At 46.5% G+C, this 16,370-nt stretch overlaps 1 protein-coding gene across 1 annotated transcript; it reads right to left on the reverse strand.

Moving 5' to 3' along the window:
• Window positions 1-9,317: 9,317 nt before the first annotated feature.
• Window positions 9,318-10,548, reverse strand: PYCARD (PYD and CARD domain containing). Its single transcript, XM_012660208.1, has 3 exons — window positions 10,245-10,548; window positions 9,952-10,008; window positions 9,318-9,644 (listed from the first exon to the last, which is right to left on the reverse strand). The coding sequence occupies exons 1-3, from the start codon at window positions 10,516-10,518 to the stop codon at window positions 9,394-9,396; spliced, it is 582 nt and encodes a 193-aa protein (XP_012515662.1). The 5' UTR covers window positions 10,519-10,548; the 3' UTR covers window positions 9,318-9,393.
• Between the last annotated feature and the right edge of the window lie 5,822 nt (window positions 10,549-16,370).

A 16,370-nucleotide genomic window follows, 5' to 3' on the forward strand; every position in this document is an offset into this window, starting at 1 on the left:
GAAGCAGAGCAACTGAGTACCTACTGAGTGTCAAAAAGACTTGCTTCTCACAAGCAGAACCAGGCACAGAAAGTGATTACTGAACCTAGTCAATTATCTTTCCCACTATACTGACCTTACTTATTTAGGGCCTACAGAGTGCCATGGAGTTATATGGAGTTGAGTCATGATGTAATGCTCAGAAAGGGAAGTGCATGAGTTACGTGGCTAAGAATCAGCCAGAATTGAGTCCTACTCTTCTGACTCCATTTCCATTTTGTAGCATTTTTATTATGAAACCATTGCATGGGGGGCCCTGAAGGGGACAAACTCCTATCCCAAACTTTTGTTTACTTAAGGCTTACAAGCATGCTCGATTTGGGAGAAGAGGCTTGGGAATGAGTGGAGAGAAGGGGGAAGGAAGCTTTGCTGGGAAAGGAAGGTAGAAATTAGAGGTGAGTGCCCCCCTCCTTTCTCTGGTTAATGGGGCTTAGGGAGATAAACTGCTGTAAGGAAACAGTGGCACTTTCACATCCTGCTTGTACACAGAGGGCTAGAGGTCATTGGTATTTTCAGATTTTAGGCTTGAGTCTTTGGGGAGTGGGAAGTCCTCTTCCTTCTAATGGGTGTGTTGAGTGATAGAGGGGAAGGGTGTGGTCAGTGAGTTAAAACCTTAGAGCAGTGCCCCTTTGCTTCTTAACCACATGCCTGCAAACCACATGCCCTGCCAGCCAATTGTTCATGAATTTTAGTTAGGCAGAGCTGAGAATTCCAGCCAAGAGCAAAAGATTTTTGTCATGACACTTTAAAGCATAATTTGTAAGATGACTGCTGTCAGAAGCATAGCTTGCAAATACGCCTGGGAACCCTAGTTGGGAAGTGCTTTTCCACTTGAAATTTTTCAGAGGTGCTGCAGCATAGTCTCTGTTTAAGTATGTTCAAGTATGTTTTCTACAGAGGAGTTGCTCCTTCATCCTCAAATCTCTGATTTGAGGCAGAGAAACTAATGGCTTTGTGAAAAGGAATAGCTAGCTGCTTTACCATCCTCTCTGTTGGAGTGGGGCGTGTTCTAATCAAGAGTAGGTTGAGGCTGGGCGTGGTGGCTCACCTGTAATCCTAGCAATCTGGGAGGCTGAGGCAGGAGGATTGATTGAGCCCAGGAGCTTGAGGTTGCTGTGAGCTAGGCTGATGCCACGGGACTCTAGCCCGGGTGGCTGAGCAAGACTCTGTCTCAAAAAAAAAAAAAAAAAGTTGAGTGGCCTGACATATAAAAACTGAGAAAGTATTGCCAAGTGGATCTTACCAGGCATTGCTTTGACTTGGCTTGCTTTTTTTTTTTTTTTTTTTGAGACAGGGTCTCTGTTGCCCAGGCTGGAATACAGTTGTGTGATCATAGCCCATTGTAACTCCTGGGCTCAAGGGATCTTCCCACTTTAGCCTTCCAAGTAGCTGGGACTACAGATGTGTACCACCATACTCAGCTAATTTTTTTATTTATTGCAGAGACAGTGTCTCACTATGTTGCCCAGGCCAATCTCGAACTCCTTCCTGATCACAAGCAATTGATTGTCCTGCCTCGGCCTTCCAAACCTGGGATTATGGGTGTGAGCCACTGTTCTGGCCTCATTTGGCTTATTGAATTTAGTACATGCAGAGGATTCCTCAGATTTGGAGCCAAGCATGTGGCACTGGTTTTCTTCCTGCCTCTGCTGTTTTCTTGCTTAAATGACGTTTGATTTGAGTGGCCCGATCTGATGTCTCTGAGTAGTTCACTGTTGCTACTTCATCCAGGAAAGTTCTAATTTTAGGGCTTTGTTGTCCCTTGATCCCTATTGCTAGGAGTGAAGGAGGTGGAAGCTCCTTGTAAACCTGATTACTGGGACTAGTGTCAAGTTCTTAGGTCCCTGAAAAGGTTTTAGTGATTGGCCTTACCCTTAAGTAAAAGGAGAGAGGGCTGCGTGGTTGTGCATGCCTGTAATCCCAGCTATTTGGGAGGCTAAGGTGGCAGGATTGCTTGAGCTTGGAGTTTGAGACAAGCCTAGGCAACAAAGGAAGACTCCATCTTTTTATTTTTTTTTCTTTCTGAGACAGTCTCACTCTGTTGCCCAGGATAGAGTGCCGTGGCATCAGCCTCGCTCACGGCAACCTCAAACTCCTGGGCTCAAGCGATCCTCCTGCCTCAGCTAGGACTACAGGCATGCGCCACCATGCCCGGCTAATTTTTTCTATATATTTTTAGTTGTCCAGCTAATTTCTTTCTATTTTTTTAGAGGAGATGGGGTCTCGCTCTTGCTTAGGCTGGTCTCAAACTCCTGAGCTCAAACGATCCGCCACCTCGGCCTCCCAGAGTGCTAGGATTACAGGCGTGAGCCGCCGAGCCCGGCGGGAAGACTCCATCTTTAAAAAGGGAAAAAACAAAGGCCCCAGGTGACTGATAATGGGTGGATCCAGTTTGGGGGGCTTTTCCAGAAGAGTGGATGAAGACAGCTAACAGTGGACAGAATGTTGGTGTCTGAGACGCTGGTTCTGGTGTCAGGTCATCCTGGGTGAGAAAGTGTGAGATCATGGGGTTTGGAGTTTGAGCCCTCTGGTCTTTGCTGCATTCCCTAGTAATAGGCTAGAAACTGCCAGTCATTTTTTCTAATTTGTATGGATTTTAGACTAGTCCTTTGTGTTCCAAAGATACATCATTATTACTGAACTATCGGGAAACAGTCTGCAATCTTGAAGCACTTTATGCTTGGCTTTTGTGAGTTGAAATTGAAATTGGGACAAGCTAACTGAGAAGTGAAGTGAGGAGTGTGGGGAGAGGTGCCTTGTAGCTCTGTTTGCCGCCTCCCTTGATTGAGTCATCGGTTAGCCTCAGCTTTTTTGCCCTCATCACATGCGTGGTCTGCCTGGGTTTCAGTAACTTGGTTGTGGGGCTGTGGTTCAGTCAGTGATGGCTGGATTGATCAGGACGTAAGGTCTATGGTCCATCCCCATGAGACTTGACACATGATTCCACCTTTAGTCATGTTTCTTCCTACTTGTAGTCTCTTATCCTTTAAAAAAATTTTTTTTATTTGACAAACAATAGCTGTATATATTTATGGAATACAGTGTGATGTTTCAATACATGTATATATTTTGGAATGATCAAATTCAGGCTAATACTTATCACATCATGTACTTATTTCTTTGTGGTGAGAACATTTAAAATCTCTTAGCAATTTTGAAATCAGCAATTTTGAACTATTATTTTATATGTTTTAGATATGAGGGGTCTCACTATGTTACCCAGGCTGGACTCGAACTCTTGGGATCAAGTGATCTGCTCGTCATTAGCCTTAAGAGTCACTGGGACTTACAGGCATGCCACCATGTGCCTGTCTTGTAATACATTATTATTAACTGTAGTCACTGTACTGTGCAGCAGATCACCAGAACTTTTCCTAAATGAAACTTTGTAGCCTCTGACCTACATTTCTCTTTTCCCTGCTCTACCTACCCCTCAGTTTCTGGTAACCCCCATTCTACTATTCTCTACTTCTATGAGTTTGATTTTTTTTTTTTTAATATTCTATATGCCAGTGAGCTCATGCAGTCTTTTTGTGCCTGGCTTTATTTCACTTAGCATAATGTCTTCTAGATTCATCCATATTGCAAATGACAGAATTTCCTTTTTAATTAAAAAGCTGAGTATTCCATTGTGTATATACCATGTTTAACAAATCCAGTCTGTTGATGGGCACTTTGGTTTCCATATCTTGGCTACTGTGAATAATGGTGCAATGTACACGGGAGTGTAGACATCTCTTTGACATACTTAGTTCCTTTGGATATATACTCAGAAGTGGCATTGCTGTATCATACGGTACTTTCATTTTTCTTTTTTTGAGGAACCTTCATACTGTTTTCCATAACGGCCGTATTGATCCACATTCCCACCAACTGTGTTCACATCCTTCCCAACCCTTTAATCTTTTTGATAACAGTCATTCCAACAGGTGTGAGGTGGTGTCTCATCTCTTATCTTTCTTAACCACCCACCATGGAATCTGTAACCAGATCTCCCTAATTATACTAGTCTGCAAGGGAGGCTGGAATCAGTGTGGCATATGGGGTCTCATCTGCAGACATTGCTCCCCAAATAGTCTTTCCACAATTCAGACCTCCTTTTCTACCTTTGGGTCCTCAGTACTTAAAGTCTCTTTCCCTTCATCTTTTCAGACTTTATTTTGAAATAATTTTAGGTTTAGCAGTTTCCACAATAATTACGTTCATCTAAAGTCTGATCATCATGGTGCTGGTATATAAGAACAGAGTATCGGCCGGGCGCGGTGGCTCACGCCTGTAATCTTAGCTCTCTGGGAGGCCGAGGCGGGTGGATTGTTTGAGCTCAGGAGTTCGAAACCAGCCTGAGCAAGAGTGAGACCCCGTCTCTACTAAAATTAGAAAGAAATGAATTGGACAACTAAAAATATATAGAAAAAATTAGCCGGGCATGGTGGCACATGCCTGTAGTCCCAGCTACTCAGGAGGCTGAGGCAGGAGGATCGCTTGAGCCCAGGAGTTTGAGGTTGCTGTGAGCCAGGCTGACGCCACGGCACTCTAGCCAGGGCAACACAGTGAGACTCTGTCTCAAAAAAAAAAAAAAAAGAACAGTATTGTCAAGTGGATCTTGTTGGCTCATTTGGCTTTAGGGTATTTTGATATATTGGACCCTCAGTCTTAAGGTGTTAGCAGTTAGAACTTTTGGAGACCATTGAATCTAAAATTTCTAGTATCCTTGAGGCAGGAACAGACTTGTAGAAAGGATGTAGTTTATGAGCAGGAGGTTGGAGCTGAGAGAAATAGTGCTTTCTGCTGATGGTTAGTGTTCTCTGGGCTCCTTAAATTGTGGCTTTAGCCCTAAATCTTGGGGCTATAGTACTAGAGAGGAGGGCTCCTTTAACTGAAAAACAATTGAGGGCCACCAGTATAGGGGCTAGAGGCAAAGGAAAGGAGCTCGAGCTATTGGTTTGAAGATTAAGGGTGTGCTGTGCCTACTTCAGAGTGCTGCTAGTGCTGTAGCAGAGAGCCAAGCTTGGCTGCTTTGGGGAAGGGTTATCAGTATGAGGATAACCTTTGAATGGAGCAGGGGCTGTTTTTTAGGTGGCCTCCTGCCCTTGCAGACCTCACCAAGGGGTGGCAGTGTTGCATAATTGGAAGGATTCCTTGTAGCTATTGAGCACAGCGTCGTTAGAGCTTCACTGCAGCTCCTTCAGAGTAGGGACGCGGCTGTTAGATCTTTCGCTTTATAGGGCTTTTTCTTCTTTGTTTTGTTTTGATTTTCCAGAGTTTCAGGGAAAGCCGATCTACCCTGTTTGCAGTGTCCCTGAATAAAAAGGCAAATCCCCATTCAGTGTGGGAGGGGCTCTGCAAACCTTTGTTGGTTTGAGATGGCTGGAACCAAGTTTTCATTTGAGAGAGATTTTTCTATATTTTGAGAGACAGCACAGTCATTTTTCTTGCTCTGTTGCCCAGGCTGGAGTGCAGTGGCTCATCGGTCACACATTCCTGGTCTCACATTCCTGGTGTCACATTCCTGGCGTCAAGTGATCTTCCTGCCTCTACCTCCCAAAGTGCTGGGATTACAGGCATGAGTCGCTGCACCCAGCCCATGTACAGTATATTATAGTTCTTTTATTGTTTATCTCTCTTTAATTTGTAAACTAAATTTTATCATAGGTATATATGTTCAGGAAAAAAGCAGTGTTTATAGGGTTCAGTACTATTAGGGGTTTCAGACATCCACTGGGGGTCTTGAAACTTATTATCCCCTGAGTATCAGGAGGAGTACTGTATGTATGCCTAACTTGGATGGATGTATGAATCTCTTGGCAATTCTGTTGAAATGTCAACTAATTCAGTAGGTTCAGGTGGGGCCCAAGATGTGCATTTCTCACAGGCTCTGTGGTGGTATTGATGCTGCTGGTTCAATACTTTAACTTAGAGTAACGTTCTAGAGTTTTTTCAAAGATGCATCTTGCTCTCCTCCCCACCTTTGCCCTGAAGAGGAACTTGACTTTGTACAAAACTTTCTTTATAAACTAGGAGCCAAGAAAAAGGAAGGGTGGCCCCCGCATGTGGGTTCTTCTAATTAGCACAGGCCCTCCTAACACTGGCTTCTGTTCCTTGTTCTTTTTTAAAGTCTTCTGAAGCTCGAATGGGAGATTTGAGCAAAAAATATTTATTGTGTCAGATGCTGTTTTGTTTTTTTTCGTCTGGGGTTTTTATTAGTGCAGGGAAATCTGGGGCATCATGAAGTCCTCAGCACAGTGGCTGGGGTGGGAAATTTCTGTGTGGCCACAAAGAAGAGTGAGTGACTCTCCACGTGTTCAGGAGAAGGTAATTTTGAGTTGCCCCTTCACTTTGTTGAATGTCTCTGAAAACCAGTTCTGGGTATTGGCAGGGATGTTGCTGTTTGATGTGGTCAGTGGCCTCCTGAGCATTGTGCTCCAGCAGTGTTCCCAGACTCCTTCAGCTTATCTGGGATTCACTGCATGGTGCTGGAGATGTCCGGGGCCATCTGGACTGGGACTTGAGAGAACCACCATGAGGATGGGGAGTGACAGAACAAAACTGATGGTGATGACAGAAGGGCACTCTGGACTGGTCTTGGGACACATGGGTGCTCAGATGCTATTCTAAGTCATTGGGGAGATAGGAACAAAAACATTCCAGTGGAGGTAGTCATTAACACTTAGGTATACTTGCTATGGGCCAGTTGCTGTTAGGTGATGAGCCAAGTCCTGTTATCCTCACTTTACAGAGGGGTTGCTGAAGCACATTAGCCTAGGGAGAGGTAGAGCTGGGGTTTGAACCCTCTTCTGACTAGAACTTTTGCCCTTAACCACTGTGCTATGCCTAAAGTCTGAGCAGACTTCTAGAAGTCTTTGCGTTCTTCCCTCCCCACCTCCAAAGAGAAAAGGGACCCCCTTACCCAGAAATTTTTTATCACTTTGCCTGAGGCCTGCACTGGTTTTTGTAGCTACTCTTTAAGGGTATCTGTTGTGCAAGGAAGAGTTACCTGTGGCCCCCATCTCACGAGAACCATTAGGTTCCCGTGAAGTGTTTAAAAAATCTGTACCGAGGTTGAAAATATACCTGTTTTTATTTTTTTGGAATACAGGGTCTCTGTTGCCCAGGCTGGAGTATAGTGGCCTAATCATAGCTCACTGTAACCTTGAACTTCTAGGCTCAAGTAATCCCCACCTCAGCCTCCTGAGTAGCTGGGACTACAGACGCAGGTCACCATGCAAAGCTAATTTTTATTTTTGTAGAGATGAGGTCTCAACTATGTTGCCCAGTCTGGTCTTCAACTCCTAGCCTCAAGGGATCCTCCTGCCTTAGCCTTCCAAAGTGCTGGGATTACAGGCGTGAGCCACTGAGCCTGGCCAAGATGTCTCTTATTTAGAGACCACTGTGGTCTTGCTCTGTTGCCCAGGCTGGAGTGCAGTGGTGTGATAATGGTTCACTGTAGCCTCAAACTTGTGGGCTCAAGTGATCCTTCTGCTTCAGCCTCCTGAGTAGCTGGGACTACAGGTGTGCGCCACACCACACCTGCGTAATTAAATTTTTATTTTTTTTATTACAAAATCTTGCTATATTGCCCAGGCTGATTTTGATCTCTCAGCCTCAAGCGATCCTCCTGCCTTTGCCCGAGCTATCACACCTGGCTAGATGTTTCTTTTTTTTTTTCTTTTTTGAGACAGAGTCTCACTGTGTTGCCCCGGCTAGACTGCCGTGGCGTCAGCCTAGCTCACAGCAACCTCAAACTCCTGGGCTCAAGTGATCCTCCTGCCTCATCCTCCCAAGTAGCTGGGACTACAGGCATGCGCCACCATGCCCGGCTAATTTTTTCTATATATTTTTAGTTGTCCAATTAATTTCTTTCTATTTTTAGTAGAGACGGGGTCTCGCTCTTGCTCAGGCTGGTTTTGAACTCCTGAGCTCAAACGATCCGCCCGCCTCGGCTTCCCAGAGAGCTAGGATTACAGGCGTGAGCCACCGCGCCCGGCCTTAGATGTTTCTTTTTAATGGGGTTCAATCTAATGGAATCTTTTGTGAAAGTAGACCATGACAGTGGTTTGCTTTGCCATAGGGACACTGCGAAGTGTGTCAGAGTCTGGAGGAAGGTACGCCTGTGGGCATTCTGGGGCGGGTAGAAGATTTCAAAGTGTCCAGAGCTGAGGGATCAGCATGTGCTAGGGCTCTGGACAAATAGTGAGCCCTAGTGAGCAAATAGTGTTGCAGGGATTGTGGGATATGTGAAGAGAGGACAGGAGAGATTGGATGGGGTTAAGGGCCAGGCTAGAAGGAGAGTTTAGGTTTTCTGTGAAAAGTGAGTCTACTGCCATGATCAGTTTTGATTACTCTGGTGCTTGGAGGTAGACTAGGGGCAGGGAGGACCAGTAGGACGCTGTTTACAGATAAGACATTATTAGATATAAATGCAGTGGGGGCAGTGAGTTTGGAAAGTGGTTGTCAGATGGTTTCTAAGGATGGGATACTGGGCCTTCTGGGTGTTCTGCCTGTTTCTTTGCACAACCTTCAAGGCCAGAAGGGGTTGGGTGTAGTGTATTCTCAAGATGTAGTCCTAGGATCCTATACAACCTTTGGAAAGACCCCTTAAGTGCCCCTTAAGTATTTCCTGGAGAGAAATACATTTTTCTTTGTAAGCAAAAAGTGCATCAAGAAGCGAAACAGCTACCAGAATTCATTTCCTGAAAATTTGCTTTTGTGGTTGGCATATTTTCTGGGCAAAGTGTGACCTATAACCCTTCCTCCAGGGGGTGGGGTGGAACAGAGGGAGCATTTAAGCCTGCTAGTGCCAGTGCCAGGAGGAACCCTAGAATTATATTTGGTGGCTTGTACTCTTCTGTCCTGTGCTTACTGTTCTAATATCCCCCTCTGAAAATTGCTCTAATTTCCCATTTTTGTTCCCTGTGGAAAAAGTGAAAGGTAAGAAACTTTAGTCTGTTTCTAATGCCTCCGACAAATCTCCCCACAGTTTCAGGCCCCTTTGTACTTGCCTCTTTTAACCTTTAGACCTTGGCCACAGGACTGTAATGTATAATTTCCTCAGCACAGACCTTTTGGAGTAGCACCATGAGGCTGGAAGTAGCATTATGAGGCAGGAAGAGTGGAGGAAGCGTTTGGGAGCCTGAGCTCCTAGAAACGCTGAAACTAGGGCGAACATCACCTGAGCCTGTGCAGCCTTTGGAACCTAGCTTAGCTCTGCGCATGCTCCAGTCTGGAACTTGGAAAAACACACAGTAAAAGCAGGTTTTTCATATACTCTGTTTAAAAAAATCAGAGACTCCTGACGAGCTGGCTGGAATTGCCAGGGGTTGAGTTTGGGGCCATTGCTGGGGAGATGCCTCGGCTCTACTCCAGGTCGGCCACCAGGTAGGGCTGGGTCTCCCTTAAGGCCTGGAGGAGCAAGTCTTTGCAGGTCTGGTTCCAGGCTGGAGCAAAGCTGAAGAGTTTCCTCATCTTCATTGGATTGGTGGTCTCCGCCCGCACTGCCTGGTACTGCTCCTCGCTCAGGACTTTCCCATACAGAGCATCCAGCACCCCATCTACGTCTGTAACCCGTGTGATGAGTGCTGCCCGGTGCTGGTCCAGGAAGTGCAGTGCTGGGGGTGGGAGGGAGGAGAACAACTGAACCAGCACCCAGGGTGGGCCTGTTCTTGCTGGACAGTTTGCTTCAGAAATTCCTCTGCAAACTTCAGCAGTGGGGCTCAAAGGGTGCAGTGGGATGAGTCTAACTGTGTCTCCCTTTTTCCTTCTGGGCAGGCTCTGTGCCCAGGGAGGAGTGTGAGTGGGTGGGTGGGCAGGGTCAGCCCAGCCTTGCTCTGGCTGTGGGACAACAGGTAGGCTGTGCAGGGGTGTGGTGGGGCTGGAGAGGGCCCAGGCAGGCAAGGTTGGGTGTGGAGGACTCACCTGGCTTTGCTGCTATCTGTGCAGGGGCCTTGATCCCAGCTGGTGCAGCTCCAGGGCCTGTAAGAAAAGAGTCAAGTGGTCCCCTTCCCTTCCTACCTTGCCTCCAGTCTCTCTGAAGTGGGCCATCCCCTTGGTCGGGATGCCAAGTTCAGGGGCAAGTGCAGGAAGCTTTGTTAGGAGAGGAGCTTTGTTTTAGAGGGTAGGAGGAACAGAAAGCGGAAGAAACTTGAGGGGCAAACTTTCTGGGGGAGGGAAAAAATTAGGGGTAGATGAGGGGACATGGGCGAGCTCACCCTTGAGCATCACCTCCTGTAGCTGCTTGGCCATCTCCTGCATGCCCATGTCGCGAAGCACGGCTGCCGTGAGCTCGGCGCCATACCCCTCCAGATAGAAGCTAACGAGCTTGTCGGTGAGGTCCACAGCATCCATGGGCAGCAGCGACCCCCGCGGGATACGCCCATAGCCGTCGCGCAGCGGTACCGACAGCAGCTTCAGCTTGAACTTTTTGAGCTCGTTGGCCGTCAGGTTCTCCAGCGCCTCCAGGATGGCGTCGCGCGCGCACCCCATGGCTCCGGGGTTCCCTGCCGCCGCCGCCTCTTACCCTGTCTGCCTGTGGCGGACCAGGAAGTCTGCTACGGGGCGGGTCCTGGGACTCCCCGCCTTCCCCCGACTCCCTCTCTAGACTCTGGGCCTCAGCCCGTTGCCCTCTAGCAACAGTCGCTCCCAACTTAACCCCTTAGTTCCCGCCTACCGAGGCCTCTGGACTTGGGTGGTCAGGGGATGGCAGGATTTCGTCCTCCAGCTGGTCTGCGAAGTCGGAACCTGAGACAGAACAGAGAGGGGCTCTTGGGTGGCACGTGCATCTCTGGGCTTGCACCAGCTAGCACAGACCAGGAACCTGGGCTTGCTCTCACTCGGTTTATTGGAATACCAAGGCTAGAATCTTGGAGTTCTAGAACCCTGAAACCTCCACATTTCCCTGAACCTTAGGATTCTCCCGTTCATGTCACAGAATCTTAGAATCATAACAGCTAGAAACATGAAGTTTCCCAAAATCCACAGACTGGGGAGAAATGAGGTTTAAAATGGGTGGAGGGTAACTGTGTGTGCTTTATCTCTCTGAGCCTCAGTTTCATTATCTGTAAACTGGGGATGTTAATATTCAGCCACTTAATATTCCAATATAACATGGGCAATCTGATGTCTCCTGAAACCTTGCCAGATGCTTTCTAGGAGTCAGAATTTGATCCCAGAAGCTGAATTTCTTATGAAGTGATGATAAGAGCCACTGGTTGAGGAAATTCTCAACTGGAGGGAAAATTATGGGTAGAGAGCCTGCTACTCTGGGCCCAGGGGGGTTGACCCAGAAGAGCAGGTGAAAGATGGTGTGGGGTGGCATTGGAGCCTGTACTGTGCCCGTAATCTTTAATTTGCTCTTAACATGGCTGGGAAGGCCAGTTGGTCTGGCCCCCGGGGCCTCCCTACCCTGGTCTTGCACCACACCCTGCTTTCTCTCCATCTCCAAGCTCCAGCCAGTATGGACTCTCAGTTCCTCAAACGTGCCAGGCTCCTTTGCTCTCCAAAGCTTTGCGCGTACACAATCGCTTTTCGGCTTTTTGGCTAAGATCAAGTGCAAACCTTTGTGCATGCTGTTCCCTCCACCTTGAAATCTCTTCCTCCTTTGCCTGGCAAATGCTTGAGACTTTAGGTCTCAAGTTAAATGTCACTTCTTCTGGGAGACCAGGCTTAGAGTCCTTCCCAGGCTAGTTCATAACACCTGCTACTTATCTGTAGCTCTCATAGCAATTGTAACTAATGCTGTGTGCTTGTTTAGCACCACTCTTCCCTGCCAGTCTGTAAATCAGGTCTGTCCAGATCATAGTTATATCCTTAGCATCCAGAATGGTGCCCAATACATATTTCTGGAATGAATACTGAATGAATGGGCCTTGTGGCTCAAGGGAGGATACTAGTAACTGGAAGGCGTGCCTTACATACAAGCTCTTCAAAGACAGTCAGCTTCCAGAATATAAAAGACCATGGACTTGAAGCCATACACCCCTTAGTTTGAATCCTGGTTTTACTTCCTAGGTAAGTATTGGGAATCCTTTAGTTTTTCTTCTCATCTGGGTTGTAACGATCACTGTTCCTTCTAGTGATATGACCCTGACTTACATTTATTTATTTATTGGGCATTCATCCCCCAACTAGAATGTGAGCTCCATGATGGTCAGGGACCTTGTCTGTCTTATTCATTATTGAATCTCCAGCATCAAGAAAGTACCTGGTACATAATAGGTGCTCAGTAAAGATTTGCCTAGTGAAGGAATGAATGAGGCTGTGATGCCTGCAGCATGTTGCCTTCTAGCTAGCAGGGCACTGCTCCCTATCCTTGTAGCACATTGCCCACACAGGCTGGGCAACATCCTCACCATGGGCAGCACTTACAGTGCAACAGCCAGTGTTTCTTGGCTCATGGCAGTTTGTTATCATTGCCTTCTCACTGGTCTTTGTTCTTCTAGAATCTCCAATTCATTTTGTGCACTATGGCCAGAAGGATACATCTTCCTAACCCACACATATGTGATCCTGCCTGTTCCCTGACAGCTCCTATGACTCCCCAGTGCCCTCAGACTCAAATCTAAGCTCCTTGGCTTGGACTTTGTGGTCCTTGTCAACCTCTTCCGCTGTGCCTTCCACCTTGCTGGCCTCTGAACCTCCGCATGTGCAGCACCTGCTCTCTGCTTGGCCTCTTTTCCCTCCTGGTCTACTGGGTGAATTCCTGCCTGTCCTCTGACACTCAGCAGGAGTCACCTTTTCTCAGAAACAATAGAAATAATTTGAGCCTTTCTTTAAGCTGTGATCTTTCACATGCATTCTTTTTTGGTTGTTTGTTTTTGGAGATAGAGTCTCACTTTGTCATCCTGGGAAGAGTTCAGTGGTGTCATTGTAGTTCACCACAACCTTAAACTCCTGGGCTCAAATGATCCTCTTGCCTCAGCCTCCCAAGTAGGTGGGACTACAGCCACGGGCCACAACGCCCAGCTAATTTTTCTATTTTTTGTAGAGACGGGTTTCACTCTTGCTCAGGCTGGTCTCTAACTCCTGCCCTCAAGCAATTCTCCTGCCCTCAAGCAATTCTCCTAGAGTGCTAGGATTATAGGTGTGAGCCACTGCGCCCAGAAACATGCATTATTTCTAAGTCTTAGAACAATCCCTTTGAGATAGGGAATAGTAGTCCCATTTTACAAATGAGAAGACAGGCTCAGAATGGGGAAGGATTTGCCCAAGATCACATCACTGAGGGTCATACTTCTTGTCTGTGTAGCTTCTGAACCAGTCCTGTGTACTCTTCTCTGTTGTCTTTCCTCTCCTTTCTGGGCAAAATAAATTATTCGTTGGCCATGTGCCCAGGATGTCCCTATGATGCCTCTACCATAGCGGCTGTCATATAACATGTCTGTTTATTTGACTTTTCCCATCAGATCAAGAGCTCCTTGAAGGCAGAAACCAGATCTTGACCTTCTCTGGTCCATAGTACCCAGCACAGAGCTTGGCACAGACCCAGCCTTGATAAGCATTTGTAGAATGACAAAAGAATCCTAGAATCTAGAATCCTAGAAATCTGCTCTTTTCACTTTGGTAGAATCTTAGAAGCTGTGGGTGTTTGACACATGGAATTTTTAAAACAGTTGCCTGATTGAATCCCTGCACAAAGCAGAGGTCCCCTTTGCCACATGGCCTTCTGACTGCATCTCTTTTGAACCCTTGTTTGGATTGGGTGACCTTTGCTTTAAGTAAAACTAACATGATACCTTTCAACTGAACCTTCAAGTAAAATTAACATGATACCTTTCAACTGAACCTTTGGGGCTGCAGGAAAATGCGCCTAGAGGAGTGTGTGTGGGTTGGGGGTGGGGGAAGAGAGGCCTAGGAGGAGCAGGTGGCTCCTGCTCACGTCCGGCTTCCTGGTGGTGAGGGAGGTGAGCATGGGAGTCATGTTGGTGTGAACTGTGCCCCTTCCCTCCTTGTTTCTGGGTATTGCCACCCAGGGTCCTTCTTTTTGGGCCCAGCTTACTCCTGGCATCTGACCCCGGTCAAATCCTACTGACACACACATTCAGACTGAGACACAGAAGGTCCTGGCTGTGATTATCACCTGGTACCACCTCAGAGCAAATGTTAGCACTCTGGTGAGATGTCACAGGGAGACAGGGACAAGGGGCTAGGAAAATACAGCCATTTCTCTCAAATAGGAATCAAATCATTTTGGGTTTGATACCACTCAACTCTTGCTATTCCCTATCTTCTGAATGTGTTTTGTAAGTTCTAGAGCATTCTGCAAATACAAGGAAGTTAATCTCATCATTACCATTAAATTGCCAGAATAATTTCCAAAAACCTGTAAGGTGGGAATAAACACACATACCTCATAGGGTTGTTGGAAGAATTAAATGAAATTATGCATATTAAGTGCTTAACACAGTGTCTGGAAAATAGTAAGATTCAAAAATGGAAGCTTAATAATAAGAGTAATTATCATGGGGTTGGGAATCTAGTAGAATGCTCTGGAACTTACTACATCCTTTTAGAATAAAACAGAGTCTCCAAAAACTTTGTTCCCTGCTGAGTTCAGAATTTGCAGTGTGTTCTTAGAGTACGTTCACCTGCCAAAAGGGGCCACTTGTTCTCACTGAGCTCCAACCTAAAACTGCTGCAGGAGTGAGGCTTCCAGTTTTTTGAGAAACTGTTTTTTGGAAATTACCCTGAAACCCTATGGTGCTAGTAAATAATGAAACACAGATTAAAGCTGCGCGCATCTGACTTCTAGGCCCAAATGCCAAACAACATTTCAAAAGTCCCACTCTCTGTCTTCAAAAATTGACAAGTTGCTTGGAGATATTATGTGTATAGGAAATAAATATATGCTTCTTCCAGACTGTCTGGAAACACCATTAGGAAGGCAGACGTTGCAATAATGGTAATGATGATACTAACTTCCTTCTATTTGCAGAATGCTCTAGAACTTACAAAACACATTCAGAAGATAGGGAATAGTGGAAAAGCAGGAGTCGAATGGTGTCAGACCCAATATAATTTGATTCCCAGACCCTCTGTCTCCTGGCTGTGTGACTTAGGGAAGTCACAGCCCCTCTCGGGGTCTGGAACCTGTGTTGATGTGCTCACCTCATCAGTCCATAGCAAAGTCAGTGCTCTGAGTCAGGATTGAACCTGGTAATGATAGTCACTGCTGCCCAAGCCCTTGGGTGCCAGCACACTTCCCTGTTTATTTGGCATATTTTTCTAGTTTAATCCTCATGACAACCCTACAGGGATGGCATTATTATCCTACTTATCCTTATGTTGTAGCTGAAGATGTTGAAGCCCAGAGAGGTAGGTGATTTTCCTGGGGATTCCCAGCATGAACTTGTCATGACAGCATGTGGGACCTGCTTCTATAGCAGCCCCGAGTTGGGGGTTTCTGGCCTCTCTCTGCATATATCCAATAACAAGGAGCACTCACCTTTCAAGGCACTTATACCTCTAGTTGTTGAGAAGCTCTCCCTTGGGAGAAGCTGAAATCTGTCCCTTGTGAGCTCTGTGGGCCCCATGGACCTTGTAGGGACCTTTCACATCTTTAAAATGGGAACTAGCAACACTAATTCCTCACCCTCTCCTTCCCTGGACATGGCTTCTTGCCCCTTCTTGTCCTTAACCTGCTTAAGACAATCAATATTCCTTCCATGCCCAGAGGCCAGACCTGGCCCATCTGCAGAGAAAGATTGAGTTGACTATCAACTTTCTGTCTTAGACACTCACTCCTATGGATGAGAGGGGCAAATGACCAGAACCTTCAGCCCCACTTGGCAGTGATGGAAACTCCAGATGAGATCTGAATTCTGGATGTTGAGTTGTTGAGCCTGAGTGGCTTGTGGTTTCAGAGACTAGCTCCAGATATACCCCATCCCCACCCTCTTCCTAATGATAACCTAAGGCTGAGTCTGAGCCATCAAAAATGGAAGAGAAGAAATCAGAGACTTGAGGATAAAGAGAGCAGGGAAATAAAACTTCCCTGGATTTCTCAGTGTCCCAGCACTAGCTTCTTGACCCTTTTCATGTACCACGAGAATTAAATCTGTAGTCATTTGTATAGGTATTGTTCTGATCCAAAAGAATAATAAAATATTTCTCTTCCTGAGAGGACAAAAAATGGTTACAGCCTGAACAAGGGCCCCAGGTTAAGCCCTCAAGGTGCCAGGGAGCCTAGAGTAGCCATCTTCCTAAGCAGGCCAGGTAAGCTTGTGCCATCAGCATGCAACATGCAAGAAGGAATGAACCCCAGAACTTGGAGACAAGTCCTAGGACTTACCATAAAAGCTGAGACGTGCAAGGGGCTGTCTGGCTCCTGGAGAGATTTT

This window comes from Propithecus coquereli, unplaced genomic scaffold (genome assembly GCF_000956105.1).
Source record: "Propithecus coquereli isolate 6110/MARCELLA unplaced genomic scaffold, Pcoq_1.0 Scaffold66, whole genome shotgun sequence".
NCBI classification, from domain to species: Eukaryota; Metazoa; Chordata; class Mammalia; order Primates; family Indriidae; genus Propithecus; species Propithecus coquereli.